The 15,963-nt window shown below is 42.5% G+C and overlaps 1 protein-coding gene across 1 annotated transcript in view; it reads right to left on the bottom strand.

The window, feature by feature from the left end:
• HCN1 (hyperpolarization activated cyclic nucleotide gated potassium channel 1) overlaps positions 1 to 15,963 on the bottom strand; it is a 302,101-nt gene that overhangs the window by 3,689 nt on the left and 282,449 nt on the right. The window contains exon 7 of the mRNA XM_036310979.1: positions 3,212 to 3,376. Within this exon, the coding sequence (XP_036166872.1) occupies positions 3,212 to 3,376 (165 nt within the window). The remainder of the gene's footprint in view (positions 1 to 3,211; positions 3,377 to 15,963) is intronic.

The following is a 15,963-nucleotide window of genomic DNA, read 5'->3' on the forward strand; positions in this document are numbered from 1 at the left end:
GGCCTGCACCATCCTGGAAAATCCCACCTCCCATCCAGGTCAAGTTGAAAAATCTGTAACGTGGCAAAAGCCATCTTACAGAAGAAATGGAGAGTGAGGGCTCCGGTGCAGAGCCGGGAAGAACGGGCAATGGGGCCAGGATGGGCCTGGAATCAAGATTTGAGTTGAACGCTTCTTTTTCGAGAAAGGACAGTGGCACGCCCACTATGTGACAGGCCATGGGCAGGTTCATTTTATTCACCCCATTCTTGGAGGCGTGCTCACGCCCACTGAGACAGAGGCAGGGTGAGGGCAATGCCCAAGAAAATGTGGCTCCTGAGTAACTGGGCTGGGAAGGGAAAACAGCAGATGTGACATAGATGTGTCATCCTCAACTAACCAGACACACCTGTCTCACGTGAATGCCGGACCCCAGTCCCTGGGCCTCACCCACTGCTCAGCCAGAAGCGGCATTTTACTGAGCTCCCCACGTGGCAGTCGGAGAAGCAAAGGACTTTGTTTCTGACCAGCGTCCTACTCCAGTGATTCTCTGCCCTCCCTGCATCTCAATCTCATCCCTGGGCTTTCAAACACACTGAGTTCCACCTGTACTCAACCACTTAAATCAGAATGAGCAGACCTGGGGCCCAGGTTTTGACACGGTAACAGCTAATTTCCCCCCTGGATTCTTCTGCGCCGCCCTCATTGAGGACATCATAATCTTCCTCCTCTGACAGGCTGTGAGGGTATAGTGCAGTGGTTCTCAACCTTGGCTGCAATTAGAATCACCTGGGAATCTTTTTAAAATCCTGATTTCTGTGCCTCATCCTCCGGAAATTCTGTTTCTTTGTTATGGGATGAGGCCACAACATTAGTAACAAAGAAACAGAATTTCCAGAGGATGAGGCCCAGAAATCAGGATTTTAAAAAGATTCCCAGGTGATTCTAATGTGCAGCCAAGGTTGAGAACCACTGTTTGTGGTGGGCTCTCAGCTCACTCCAGAACTCAGTCACCATAACCATCACCCCTCCTTCCTGCCAATGTCTCTCCAGGGCTCTGCAGATAGCAGACATTCTGTGGCAGAATAACTACCAGCACGAGGAGTAGGCTGATGAAAGATGGGAAGTCAGTGACTTTCGATGACATCATTCATACCCAGGTGAACGTGGTAACTAAAAAGTGAATCAATTTGCCAAATCACTTAATAAAGTGTGACATCTAAAGGAACAAGAAATATTTTTGAATGAAAATATATGCTAAAATTTACTCATGCTGAGAAAAACAATCATTTTTATTTTATTTTTGATCTTATTGATGTACAATTGACACACCCATCCTATTAGTTTCAGGTTGCAATCATTTTAAATGACTGACAGAATGGATAGCTGTCTATCTCTCCTTTCAGAATTGACCTACCTTCCCAAAGAGCAAACACCCCTAGGTTAGGAATAAATGTAAATACTAATTTAGCATATTCCCTTAACTAATTATAATATACATTATAATATGATGACAATTGAGAAGGATTGCATTTCTTTGCGATCATGTGAACAGTCAACATTTCATAATCTAATATCTGTGACCTTGTGGAAAAATACTATAACTTTTATTGTTCTGTTAGCATTTTATAAGAATTAAAAATGCAAATGTTTGATGCTTACTAGCAATTTCATTGCCTATACTATTAATTACGAACCATTTCATACAAACCTTTTTTATAAACATAAACTGCAATGAATTAGAGGAGAATGAAGCTGTATCAGATAAAGAGATATTTCCTATTGAAATAACCTAATTTTAATGCTTTCTCTAAAGATGTGGAGCTGGTTTAGGAAAAGAATTTATATGCTCAGAAATTAGCCTCTAGTTCTGCATGAACATTCATGCACCACAATGAGGGAAGTTATTTTCAAATTAAGTAAAGATGCTTTGAGGAGTATTCGTTTGATGGGCACTATGCCCTGTTAAATCTCTAAGTTGTCATTGTGAGTTTCTAAGGTATGAGTTAAGTCTAACGGTAATATCCAAATACTATCTTTTTTCTCCTGACCTAATTTCAGATCCTATGCAGTCTGTTATCCTAACATGGATGGAAGGAAAGTGGTGAAATGCAGCAGAAAAGCTCACATATCCATACATCAATCACAAGTCCTTACCTTTTAGTAAGAGTGAAGCAGTTGCAATACCTCTTTGCTTACTTTCAAGTGATCCCAACCCCATCTCCTTTGAGTTCATTGATTCCTTCAACCCTCCCTACCTCTGGCCAATAAAATTTGCTGTGCACCGGGTGCTGTGAATGTAATAGTGAATTAGACATGATCTCTGCAGTTACAAAGCTTAGCATCTCTAGTGCAGTTACAGCACTAAAAGCAGTGCTGTGACGGAGGAACTTCCCAGGGATATGGGAGAACATATCTGAGTACCCAGCCTATCAGGGGGTGGGGTGTCTAAACTGAGAGAGGAAGATTAGTAGAGTTAAGCAGAGAAAAAGGGGCAGAGCAGGGCAGGATGGGTAAGAGGATCTGGGTGTGTAAATGAATGCATACTTCTGATGTCACAGTGTCCCAGCAGATCTCGGGAAGTTAACTGCAAGCCAATCTAATGTAACTTGACTATGGCCACTATTCAACTCTTTAAACTAGTGTAACTAATAAGGCTAATTTATACATTTTTATTTGAGAGCAGAGCAGACTAAACTAAATTGATATTTGCAAAGTAAAGCATCTATGTAGGACATTTCTAGCAAGGCTTTTTTTCTGCTTGAGTCTGCATTACAAATATTTCAAGAAGTTTCTACTGAGACAGTTATTTAACACAAGTTCTCATTTCTTAATATAAGGATACAATGTAAAGTGGAACCTTAAAAAAATCCTTCTGGTAACTTTGGTTTGTAATGTAGACTCATACATTGGAATTTTAATTCTATTTTAATGCTATGTAGAATTTTTATCATTGCTTTTTACCTGAAAATTCAAATTGTATTGGCATCACTGCGGAAATCAGATTGCGTAGCTAGTAAAAATAGAGATGAATAAGTAAACCTAGAACACTGAGAAGAGAAAGTTAGAGCCTCGGATCTTTCTAGAAATAGGGCTACAGCTAATTGCTACTTCTTTGCAATTGAACAATCAATCTGTGAACTAGCGTCTGGGACGGATGACTGCAAATACGTATCAGCCCACTAGATTCAAACTGAACTGTACATGAAGAAGACAAAACCAAAGAGAGTACCTATCCGGTCTAGTCGGTCAATGGCAACCGTCTCAAAGGCTCTTCTCATCATCGGATATTCCTCCAGGACCTCATTGAAGTTGTCCACAGAAAGTGAATAAAGACGGCAGTATGTGTCAGCTCGAACACTGGCAGTGCGGCGTCCCTTGGTCAGCAGGCAAATCTCTATAAAAACAAGGAGGACAGATTCGTTTGGTCATTTTCTGTTAGAGGCCATTAGGGCCTCCCAAAATTAAAGGTAGAATCGCATGGTGTGAGAACCCAATGATTAGCAGCATCTTCTGTTTTACCAACTAATTTTTTTTTTTGACAATTAAAAGTATCCAATTGCCAACACTCAGTCTTAAAATATTCTTCTTTTTTAAACAATTGAAGCTTTGGGCTCAAAGGGAATGCTGAGACATATTTATCTTCCCTCAGGTCCCCATTCCATTCTCCTTGAAATAACAACAAAAAAAGATGCAGGAAGTGAATAATAAATGCACAATAGAGTTGAAAACAGGAAGAAACCATGCTGAGGTAGAAGTTTTTTTATGAATTCTGGAAGTGAGGCAGAATGGTAAGAATTAGGAAAATTCCTTGGCACATGGGATGGGGAAAGAGACAGCTGAACAAACTGGTTGAGCAATTTACAGCCTGGTCACCAGGTACAGAAGGTCACCGGTGGAAATCCTTGAGTGCCTAGCAAATGGCAAAACTGAGAAAACAAAAACTTTGCTTCCAGGGTGACCTTTCCTCCCCCAGTGTATTACTGGTCATGAGGTTTAGACCCCCTGGCTTTTATATCTCTGGTGTGGTTCGGACCCTCCCCTGACCTTTCCTCCCCTGGCATATTGCTAGGCATGTGGTTTTAGAGCCCCCTTAGAGGAGAAATAGAGGCCAGAGATAGCCTCACAGGAACTCCATGTAAGTCCTCGCTGACCACTCCCTTAAGCAGTCAGCCCGAGAGCTATCATCTAGGCCTCAGTTGTTTTTCAGATCCAGGCCCAGAGAAGCAGCAAAGCCAGATGAAGTGATGCCATGGCCGACATCAGGACCAGCTGCGATGACTAATGAGCCCCTACATTGCAAACGTCAATTCATTTTAATAGACACCATGATCCTGAAAGGACACACCTGGGAAAGCTGATAAATATAATGTTGAGATCCTTCCCTGAGACCTCCAGATAAAAGCCCTCAAGACCAAGGACACAGTATATGCATCCACCTTGAAGCAAGTCCACTGGTGTCTCCTTTTTGAGTGTATTTTACTTACTTTTCTCTTAAGCTCTAAGGGTTGCGGTGAGACTTGCAACCAGGGGAGCAGCAGGCAGTGGCAGCTCATCGTAGGCTAACCCATTGAACCTGTCTCCAAGGCCCCCTTTTCTCTGACTTTTCACGGAGCTAACAGCAGCCCCACCTTGGCTCACTGCTGCCTCTGTGACATTTACTTCTCAGTGAGTCCATGCAGCCCAGCCTGGCTCACTTCTTTCCTATAACGTTTCTAGAGAGCCGAAGCAGAGCACCACCTCCACTCTCTCCTGTTATTTCTTCTATCATAATCCCCTCCTTTATTTCACTATCGCCACCTTCAATAAACACGTTCTCAAAATCATCTGGACTCATGTGAAATCATTCTTGTACAAAGTTAAAGCCCACACACGAGGCCGGCCCGAGGCAGATGTGCTCTGAGCCTGGTCCCTTTCCAGTGATGGAAAGCGTGAAGCAAATGGTAGCATGTAGAAAGAAACCAAAATGAGCCCAAACTTTGGCTTAGAAAGTCCTATGATGAAGCAAAACTGGACCAGTGGAATGCATTACCGGCATGCCTTATGTAGTTCCTATATTTCCAATAAGACCAGTATAAAATTTTTATTCCATATGCACTGAGGGGGTCCTATTTAAATAACTTCTAAGGAGAACTCTTCATTGAAACTTAGCTTCCCAATATATGGTAAATAAATCTTTGCAAATTTGGATTTCCTTATTTACTAACTAAATAAATGATAAAAGCAATAATTTCATTTTCAAAATTTATTAATTGAATTCCTGTAGGCTAATCCTTAGGGTATCAGATGACCCAACTGCTCCATGCTATTTGTGTTGACATTAGTTAACCTTGATTATAATCATGTCATTCCTCCTGAGATTATTGTCACTTACATGAACAGTCATGTGATAAGGTAGGGCAAATAGCCTTAAGAATTTGCAACAATATTTCCCAGACCTCTAAAACAGAGCTTAACATCGCAGTAACACAGAGCTAGTCATGAACTTACAGCAGAAATTTGTAAGGTAATGTGTTTAACCTGAGTTTCTAGAATGGGTGGGAAAATTTGTATGTGACTGCTTGTACTAACCAAGGTAAAAGCTGCTTCTTTCTTTTGTAACTGATGTCAAGAAATAAAAGTACTCTCTTGTACATCAAAATGCTAATTTTCTACAAATTACTTAGGTTTCTAATCCACTGTCTCATAATAATGTGCAAGAAGAAATATCACTTTTTGGTTTTCTTTTTATATTTATATCTGTAATCTTTCCATCTTTACACTAGTGAACTAGTAAAATAGTATTTCTTGTGACATAGGAGATGGTAACATCTGGCTTAAATCAATTTGCATATCAAGCTTGGCTGGTAGAACCATTTTTAACTGTCAAATGGAATTGAATAAAAAGCTAAAGGAATTAAAAGTAGGATAAAACATTAAATAGATGTAAATTTTGTAGTATTTGATGTATTTTAAAATATTTTATATTTTTGTAACAGATATTGGATATAACATATTTTCAAATGTAGATATAAAGTGATAATTATGAGTACCTCGATTATATATCATGATACATATTCTAATAAAATAAATTTTGCTTTTTTCTAGATATAACTTATCATTTCAGTTCCTATAGACATAGTCATATTTGTACAATTATTAGTGTCCTCTACTACTGCTCATCCTGTTATTTAAGACTAGAGGCCTGGTGCACGAAAATTCATGCACTGGTGGGGGGGGGGGAGGTGTCCCTCAGCCCAGCCTGTGCCCTCTCACAGTCTGGGACCCCTCGGGGGATGTCCACCTGCCAGCTTAGGCCTGCTCCCTGGGGACATCCTTAGTGCTGCCAAGGAGGTGGGAGAGGCTCCTGCCACTGACCCTGCGCTCGCAGCAGTCAGCCCAGCTTGTGGCTGAGTGGAGTGCCTCCTGTGGGAGCGCACTGACCACCAGGGGGCTGCTCCTGCATTGAGCATCTGCCCCCTGGTGGTCAGTGTGTGTCATAGTGACCAGTCATTCCTGGTGGTTCTACTATTAGGGTCAATTTGCATATTACCCTTTTATTATATAAGATTATTAAGATCATCTAAAGTTACTGCCTTGTCAAACACACCTTAATTCTCCACCTATGTTTTGAGAGTTAACCTGTGTTTTTCAAGGCAGTAACTTTTCATCTGTCTTAAAACAGAGGATTAGGGTGATCAGCTCGGGCTCTGAGTATTGACCTAGTAGTGGCCCTTCAGACAAGTTATTCATTGGCAAAGTTGTAATGAGGACGAACTAAAATAGTGCCTATAATGTGCCCAGTATAAGCCCAGCACAGTATGGACACTCCTAAAACATGAGTGTCCATCCTTTATCTCTTATGTCCCTTCTCCCTGTATGCTTGTGATTTGGGCTCTGTCTGCCAGAATTAAGAAAAAAAGTAATGCTTCATATATCATTAACTCTCCAAATTTATGAAGTGTATATAATCTCCCACACCCTCCACTCTCTCGCAAACAATTTGTTCATAAAGTAACCACATCGATTCCTTAGACTTGTCTCAAGTACTATGGTTTCACACCCATGAACACCTTTTCTTAAGTTTCCCAGGAAGAACTGATCTTTGTGCCTCCTCTCCACCTTTATCCTCTTGCATCTCAGCCCTTACAACACATTAGTGGACTTACTTGCTTATACGGTATTTCTCTACACTCAACTATAAGGTCTTTAATGGAAAGTACAACAATCACATATGCAATTTCTAGCACTTACCACAGATTTAATAACATACCACTTGGTTCAAGAAATAAGGAATGAATGAATCAACAAATGTAAAGCAGAATTGACTTATACCAGGATGGAAATATTCTTTGTAAAATGAGGTGCTCACATCTGAGCACAACATTCCAAATAGCCATATTGTTTTGAGGAGTTTTGACCCTATCCACCAGAAGTCACATTGCTCTTATCTATTATAGATTATGAATTTGCTTATGATATGACTATTTTATATTGTTGGATATGTAAATGTATCCATTAAGGTTTATACATTCCACTCCTTAACCTCTCATCCTTTTCCCTCCCTTAGGAGGTCTGTGTCTTAAAATTCCATTGTGACTTCTTCAAGTACCTAATGTCTACATACGATCACCTTTACACACTACTATCTATAAACTGTTATCTACTATATATTTATAGGGCTTGTCCTTGGCAAGTTAAAATACTTGATGGACTATCCCAGGAATTCTGAGAATACCTGTTGAGCAGGTAGGAAACATTGCTAGCCCCACGTTGGCCATGTGATAAACAGAAGATTAAAGAGGACCTGTTATGTGACTGGAACAGAAATCCCACAAAAATATCAAAGCTAAGAAGGATAAGAGCATGGTTTCCCTACTTCTATCCAACTCTAAAAATCCACCAGACTACTGCAAGCCTTTCCTTTTGATTTTAAGTCTACCAACATTCAACTCTTTAAAAGTTAATCAAACACTTTGAATTATAAATGCCTTTAAAAGCAGCCAGCTTTTTAAAAATTCATCAAATGAATTCAGCTCTTAGATACCTCAAGTGTGTGTGTGTGTGTGTGTGTGTGTGTGTTCAAGTAATATCCTGATAGCTTTGTTTTCCTATGTGGTTTAATATGTTTACCCAAAATGAAAAAGAAAAGTACAGCAGAAATAATAGTCTAAATAGAAAATATATTCATTAGATATTTCTTAGGGGAGTCTATGACAGCAAAAAAAATGTCTCCCCAATTTTTCTCTGGCTTTCTCTTTTTCTTCCTTACACACATATGCACATACACGCATGAATAGTAAAATGGAGATTTAAGTAGACATTTCCTTGGTTTATTTAATGTAAAAGTTAATGCTCAACTGATTCAGACGGATTCTTTAGTGCAGCATTTCCCACACTTTAATATGCATAAGAATCACCTGGGTCTGTTGCTGAAAACAGAGTAGGATATAGTTAGTCTGCAATGGGGCCCAAGACTGCGTTTCTAGCTGGTTCTTAGGTGATGCCAAGGATAGGCTTCTTTTGTAAATGAAAAGTTGTAGCTGCCAGACCTACATCTATACCCGGTTTCCTTGTTTAAGATAAATTGGGAAAAGGTGGCAAGAAGAAATGGAAATTAAGTGACAGTATGAATTTAAGTCAACAAATGGTTTTACTGTAACCAGTACCTTGAAGGAAATTTGAGAATACAAAAATAAATGAAAGACATTGACTGATCCTGTCTCAAAGAGTTTATAATTTATTAAAAATGCAAGCCTATTATATATAAAAAAGGTTGAGAATAATTTCAAAGCTAAACTGTCTGCTAGTGACTTTAATGTTGATACAAACTTAAAATCCATATAATACAGCATTCATCATAGTGCAGTTCTGTACGCCTGTGGTGGCATGAAGGGCCTGGCGTGTGTAGGCTTGGCGGGAAGTGTAGAAATTGCATTGCTTCACCATGAGGATGGAGAGAACAGGAAAAGAGGAAGTGGGGGAGGAAGATATCAGAGTGCAATCAGAGAAGAGTTTGGGAAGGGGTTTCATGGAATTGTAAGAACAGCAGCCTCAGGGTCACAGAAGTTAGATGAGGCATAGCGAATATTCCACCATGAATAAGTAGTCTGGTCTTGATCTTCCATGTCACTGCAAAGCTTTTCAGGAGGGAATTTGCGTCTCTTTTAGGAAAGAAGGTCATGTGGGATGCAGTGGGTGTTTCCTTTACTAGTAGGTATCATGCTGTACATGGGAAAGGCACTCCACCTCTCTTTCCCTCCTAGATGGTAAATGTGTTCTCCTTCAAATCTTTTGTTTTATGACACAAGAATATCAATTCACTGTTGGCTTGTAAAATGAACTGAGAGGGAGGTTCTAAGCAGTTAAAATACAAATTTGTAAAGGTTTCCTAATAATTTTGGGTACAAGGTGATGGGGAGTTGTCTGATATAAAGCTTAGCATCCAGAACAGAAGTGTTCTCTTCGAAGAATCACTGTGAAAGAAGTTTCTCAAAAGAACTTGAAAGGTGATGAGGCATCTGTGATTGTGAACCTAGACACTTAAAAAAAATCACCAGAGGGTGTTTGTCCTATGAGTCAGAACTTCAGTTTGTGTAGAGGCTCAAGTATCCTATCTAATAAAAGAGAAACATGGTAATTGGTGTACGACCGCTACCCTTCCCATTGGCTAATCAGTGAGATATGCAAATTAACTGCCAGCCAAGATGGCGGCCGGCAGCCAGGTAGCTTAAACTGACATGAGGCTTGTTTGCTTCAGTGACGGAGGACTCCAACATTCCCCACCTGCTGCTGCAGGCCTCTGAGCCTGCAGTTTAAGAAACATTGTAACGAATATAGAAGCTAAACAAAACCCCAGAAACCTGCTTTCAGCGAGCTGGGATCTCAGAGCTGGAGTTGATACAGATTTTCGATTATAGAACCAAAACAAACCAGATACCTGCTTTCAGGAGCGGAGGCCTAAGAGCTGGAGCCTCAGAGCTAAAGCGGGCCCAAAATAAAAAAAAAAAAAGAAAAAAAGGAGCAGTTGGGAGCTTCACTCCCAGCCTGAAAACAGCCCTCAGCCCCTCACCCAGACTGGCCAGGCACCCCAGTGGGGACCCCCACCCTGATACCAGCTGCAAACAGCCATCATTCCCTCACCCAGGCTGGCCAGGCACCCCAGTGGGGACCCCCACCCAGATCCAGGACACCCTTCAGGGCAAACCAGCCAGCCCCCACCCATGCAACAGGCCTCTATTTTATATAGTAAAAGGGTAATATGCCTCCCAGCACCGGGATCAGCGGAGCCGCGAGGCCTCTCGGCAGCGGGATCAGCGTGACAGGGGGCAGCGCCCAAACCTCCTGATCGCCCTGTGGCTCTGTGTGTGACAGGGGGTGGGGCCACAACCTCCCTATCTGCCCTGCTCTGTTCCTGACAGGGGAAGGCCCCCAACCCCCTGATCGGCCCTGCTCTGTGCCTGATAGGGGGGAGCTCCCCAACCTCCTGATCAGCCCTGCGGCTCTGTGTGTGACAGGGTGCGGCGCCCCAACCCCCCCTCCCCCAACCCCACGGGCCCTGCTCTGTGTGTGATGGGGTAGAGCCATAACCTCCCCATCGGCCCTGCCCTGAGTGTGAGAGTGGCGGCGCCCCAACCCCCTGATCGGCCCTGCTCTGTGGGTGAGAGAGGGCAGCACCCCAACCCCTTGATCGGCCCTGCTCTGTGTGTGACAGGGGGCGGTGCCTCAACTCCCCTATCGGCCCTACTCTGTGAGTGACAGGGGGGAGCTCCTCAACCCCCTGATGGGCCCTGTTCTGTGCGTGACAGGGGGGAGCTCCCCAACCCTCTGATGGGCCCTGCTCTGTGTGTGACAGGGTGGAGCTCCCAATCCCCTGATCGACCCTGCTCTGTGCATGACAGGGGGGAGCTCCCCAACCCCCTGATCAGCCCTGCTCTGTGCATGACAGGGGGCAGCGCCCCAACCCCCTGATTGGCCCTGCTCTGTGCGTGACAGGGGGTGGCGCCGCAACCTCCCCATCAACCCTGCCTTGAGTGTGACAGGGGACGGTGCTCGAACCCCCCAAATGGCCCTACCCTGAGCGTTACTGAGGGTGGCATTGCAACCTCCCAATCCGCCCTGCTCTGTGCATGACAGGGGGCGGCGCCCCAACTCTCCAATTGGCCCTGCTCTGAGCCCGACTAGGGGCTGCACCTAGGGATTAGGCCTGCCCTCTGCCACCCGGGAGCAGGCCTAAGCCAGCAGGTCGTTATCTCCCGAGGGGTCCCAGACTTTGAGAGGGCACAGGCCAGGCTGAGGGACCCTCCCTCCCCCCCGAGTGCACAAATTTTTGTGCACCGGGCCTCTAGTTTATACATAGAAAACCCTAATATGCTGTGTCCCTCCAATCATATTATTGGTTGCTATGACATGCACTGACCACCAGGGGGCAGACGCTCAATGCAGGAGCTGCCGTGATGTGCATTGGCCATTTACAAGGAAATGGCACCATGGACCTGGTGCTGACAAAGCAACACTCAGCTTCCCCCAAGTGGGATACAGGCTCTGCCACCACCCTGGAGTGACAGCCCACCAAATTGCAACCAACAGTGCTACGACCCCATGGCACAAAATGCAGCCCACAGCCCAGCCCAGTCCAGAAACAGGTGTGCAGGGTAATGACATCACATAGCAATTCCCGGCTTTCTTTCCCTAGCGACTAGCCTCCTTGAAGTTTCTTCAGCTCAGGAACAGGACTTGCTTTATAGCCAGGTGCAAACATTTTACACTTTAACCAAATGTCTGTGAAGCATTTTCCCATGCCTCATCTCATTTGATCCTCACAGAAGTCCTGGAGTACATAGATAGGAGACGCAGTAGAATCTTATTTTCTTTTCATTAGCAAGACAATGGAGATTTAGAAAGTTTAGAAACTTGACCCGACTGAAAAGAAGTAAGAAATGGTGGAACTTGAAAATGACTTCAGGTTTCCTCACTGCACAGAATATAATGAAACACTGCTACAGTTAAATATTTTACCCTTTGTTCTCCCTGCGTGATCTACAATAATAATCTGTTTCATGTTGATATTTACTGCTGTGCTGCTGACAATTACGTGAAAGAGAAATTGGGGTGCTTCACTGGGCTGGAAAATGTTTAGCTAAATCAGAAAGCAGGTCTAACTAAGCAAGTTTATTCTATATATATAAAAGGCTAAGTTGACTCGTGCATGAGTGATACATATAAAGCTCTCACTGGCGCCAATTGCACAGGTGTGTTTTGATCTGTCATTTTTGATCGTGAATTTGGTTGACACTTCTATTATAGAGAATGGGCAAATAGCAATATTAAAATATTTCTTCTAATTAATTTCCTTTCAATGTGCACAGATCTGTGCACCAGGCCACTAGTATATTGATAAGAAACAATAACCCAGCCAGGCCAGCATGGTTTAGTGGTTGAGTGTTGACCTATAAACCAGGAGGTCACGGTTTGATATCTGGGGTTGTGGGTTTGATCACCAGTGTGGGCATGCAGGAGGCAGCCAATCAATGATTCTCTCTCATCATTGATGTTTATATCTCTCTCCCTTCCTCTACAGAACCAATAAAAATATTTAAAAAACAAATGAACAAAAAACAATAATCCAAATCAGTCATTAGTTTAGTTAGTAGCACAGTTAATAGAGGTAAACTGTACTAAAGGATAATAATGAGAAGGGAAGTATCTTTTACAGAATGTTTCCACTTGTATTATTTTATTCAGAATGAGCTCAATTTGGAGATAAAGCTGATTTTGAAATAAGGTTCTATCAAGAGTCCTACAGTCAAATCCAACCATCACATTTTTTATTGCTTTTTGTACCGAGTTAAGAATGGTTTCCACATATTTAAGGTTTCTAGAAAAATAAATATAAAAAGACTTATGTGGTGGAGACCATGCATGGCCCACAAAGTCCAAAATCTTTAGTCTCTGGTCCTTTACAGGAAAATATGGTTTAACTGGATTTCTTCCTCTTCCACATAGATGCCCTTTAGGTTGTTCTAATACTGGGGGAGGAGGGAGGACTTTCTCAGCCAAGGCTTCTCATCTGGACCACAACACACAGAAAATCATTTCAGTGATGATGTTCTGAATTCTCACAAGCCTGGTATATCAGCAGTACCAGTCTAGATGCATAGGTGCTAAATAAATAGATTAATTGTAATATATACTTCAAGACAATAGGGCTTATTTCCCTCTTGGCTCTGGTTTCAAAGGGCTGGGAAGTATTAGACTAAATTGGGCAAGGAATAAATCAGTTATAGGAACAAAGATGGACTTTACAATTTTGTGAGAATTCCTGTTTATTAGGCTAGTGTATCTATCACCTTTTATGCTCTTGTGCTAGTGCCAGCTTTCGGAAAGAAAATTAATTTTCCTAATGGATTATGAACCAGAGTCATGTTAATATTCATCCTGCAAACGGAGTATTGATGCTCCTGGACATTTGCAAGCTGCCTGTTCCACAGGCTCTCACTCATGAATTCAACAAAGAGCTACCGGACAAACATAGGCATTACACAACTGCAAGTGCGGCAGATGCTGGTGATGTACTTGTACTCAAAATGTATATGACCCTGGCATCCTTAGAATGTATAGTCTAGCAAGCACAAGACCCAAGTCATCTCTTATTTCCTCTCACCTTTATCCTCACAAACTTGCTGTATCTGTATTTGCTATCATGCTAAATGGCATTGCATTCAACAAAAGAGAACCCTCCCTTTCTCTTACTTTCCATAAGTAGCTGGACCCTAAATTCCATGGATCCTTCTCCATCGGTATCTTTTCTAATCCTTTGCGGGGGGTTAGATTTAATCATCATAACTTCATATCTCGGTTGTTTTAAGACCCTCCTGCCTATTTGCTTACACAGATGCCTCCCTCTGTGAGAATATGGTGCTGTTTTAGCAAATGTTATTCCTGAACATACATTTGCTCCTTCCATTCCTCATTTTGAAAACCTTCAGTCCTTGCCCATTACCAGCAGGAAGGGATCCTAATTTCTTGAAAAGACATAGACCTGGATTCACTCCTCCCTGCTCCTGCCTTCCTCCCCCGCCACATTCCAAACATTTGGAGTGCTGTGTGTGCATTTCCCCAAACCAGCACGCTTTCCCGGACCTCTGCTTTGACACTCACTGCTCCTTCCATCTGGAATGCTCATCCCACAAAAGTCCCCTCTTCCGCTGCCTCCTACTCAGCCATCAGAGCTCAAGCTAGGTGTCACCTCCTTCAGAGAGGGTATTTTTATGGACAGATTCCTACATCTTAAGTTGTGATTTTATCTTATGCTCCTAATGCATTGAGCTGTCATGCTCTGCATGTCTACTTGACTTCCCACATGTTTACTTTCTTGAAGACATACTGATTATAGGACACAGTCTGACATATAAAGTCTCCATAAAGTTCGTTGAATAAGAAACATTAACCAAAGCATGGACTGTTCATATTTAGTTGGTGACTACATTAGTCATAACATAATCCACATATAATGTTAATGACTAGTATATAATAGGTTGAAAATGATTTTATGTCAGTAGATCGATTAGTACGCTATTGATATGGAATGGGGAAGCAAATGATGAACGAGAAACAGAACACTTTGTTCATGGGCCTGTATGTGTGTGTGTGGTTATTTTGACAAACATTATAGAAGACCTGCAAAGCCCTGAGCGAGGAACCAGAATTATAAAGTTTAAGAAGATTCAGCCCAGTAGGGAAGCACAGATGATTTCATTGTAATGTACTTAGAAACAGAGAATAACTGAGAATGCTATAGAGAGAGGAGATAGTGCATGAGAGCATGGGCCACCTGGAGGTTCAGAGCAGGCTTATTGGAGGAGTGCATTTGAAGAGTAGTTCAAAGCAGAAAGTTAAGGAGAGGAGAGAAAAGTTTTTGCCACCTGTGAAAATGTTACCTCCTATCTATCAGCTTTGACTATGAGATCTACCTGGAGAATTTCACTGGAAAAGGATATTTTTCAGAGTTATCATAGACCTTGAGAGAATGGAAAGATGTTGAAAGATAGGGCCAATGGCTCTGAGCGAGCACACCACCCTAAGGCAAATATTTACTAAACAGATACATAGATATCTGTGAACATGCTGATAGAGAAATAGACTATTGCAGCAAATGAATGCTTGATTTGTGCCTGCATCCACTTTACCAAAGCTAGTCTGGCATTATACACATAAACACCCACACAGACATACATATATAATTATTTATTCCTTGCAACCGCCCTGCAAAGTGAGAATTATCATTTTTTTAACAGACTACTGCACTCTGCTAAAAGAATTCGATTAACCTACTTAAAGTTAAATAACTAGTTGGTAATGGGGCCTTCATTCGAGCCTTGGTCCCTGTGAGTTCACTCTTGTTCCAGCAGAATCCCCAGCCCCCTTTCTGGTATTGTCTTGGGCGGATGAAAATGTGACCCGTAAAGAAAAGAGACTACTTTATTCCACTGTAAGCCCTTTCTTTCCCAACAAACATTTTCAAAACGTCTTTGAGGTAGAAGACTGCATTCAAATAAATGGCTGCAAAGATGAAAATTAAAAGGAACTGAAACAAAAAGACATTTAGTTGATAGCTACGCAGAAGCACAGCCATCCAAAGCCCAGTGCCGAGCCGGAGCATCTGTGCAAGAATCGCTTGTGTTAACAAGTCTGACTGTGTTTCCCAACTCCGCCAGCCCTCCCCTTGGCTCACGCAGAACCCAGTTTGCAGAACACATCCAGTGGCAGCTTCTTGCTGAGAGGCGCTGAACGCTGCTTTAATTTCGCAGCCGGGAGCTGGTGCCTCATCACGGACCAGGCTATTACACTGTGTGCACTGGGAAGACCGCAATGCCGGCCATATGGCAGTTTCTCCGCAGACGAGAGGCCTTCAAACCACACCGCTAAGCCTGCGAACCATTTGGTGGCACACTCATTCGTTTGGAGAGATGGAGATTTCTATATCTCTCCTAAGTGTTCTTCCTG

Source organism: Myotis myotis, unplaced genomic scaffold (assembly GCF_014108235.1).
Source record: "Myotis myotis isolate mMyoMyo1 unplaced genomic scaffold, mMyoMyo1.p scaffold_m19_p_5, whole genome shotgun sequence".
Lineage (NCBI taxonomy): Eukaryota > Metazoa > Chordata > Mammalia > Chiroptera > Vespertilionidae > Myotis > Myotis myotis.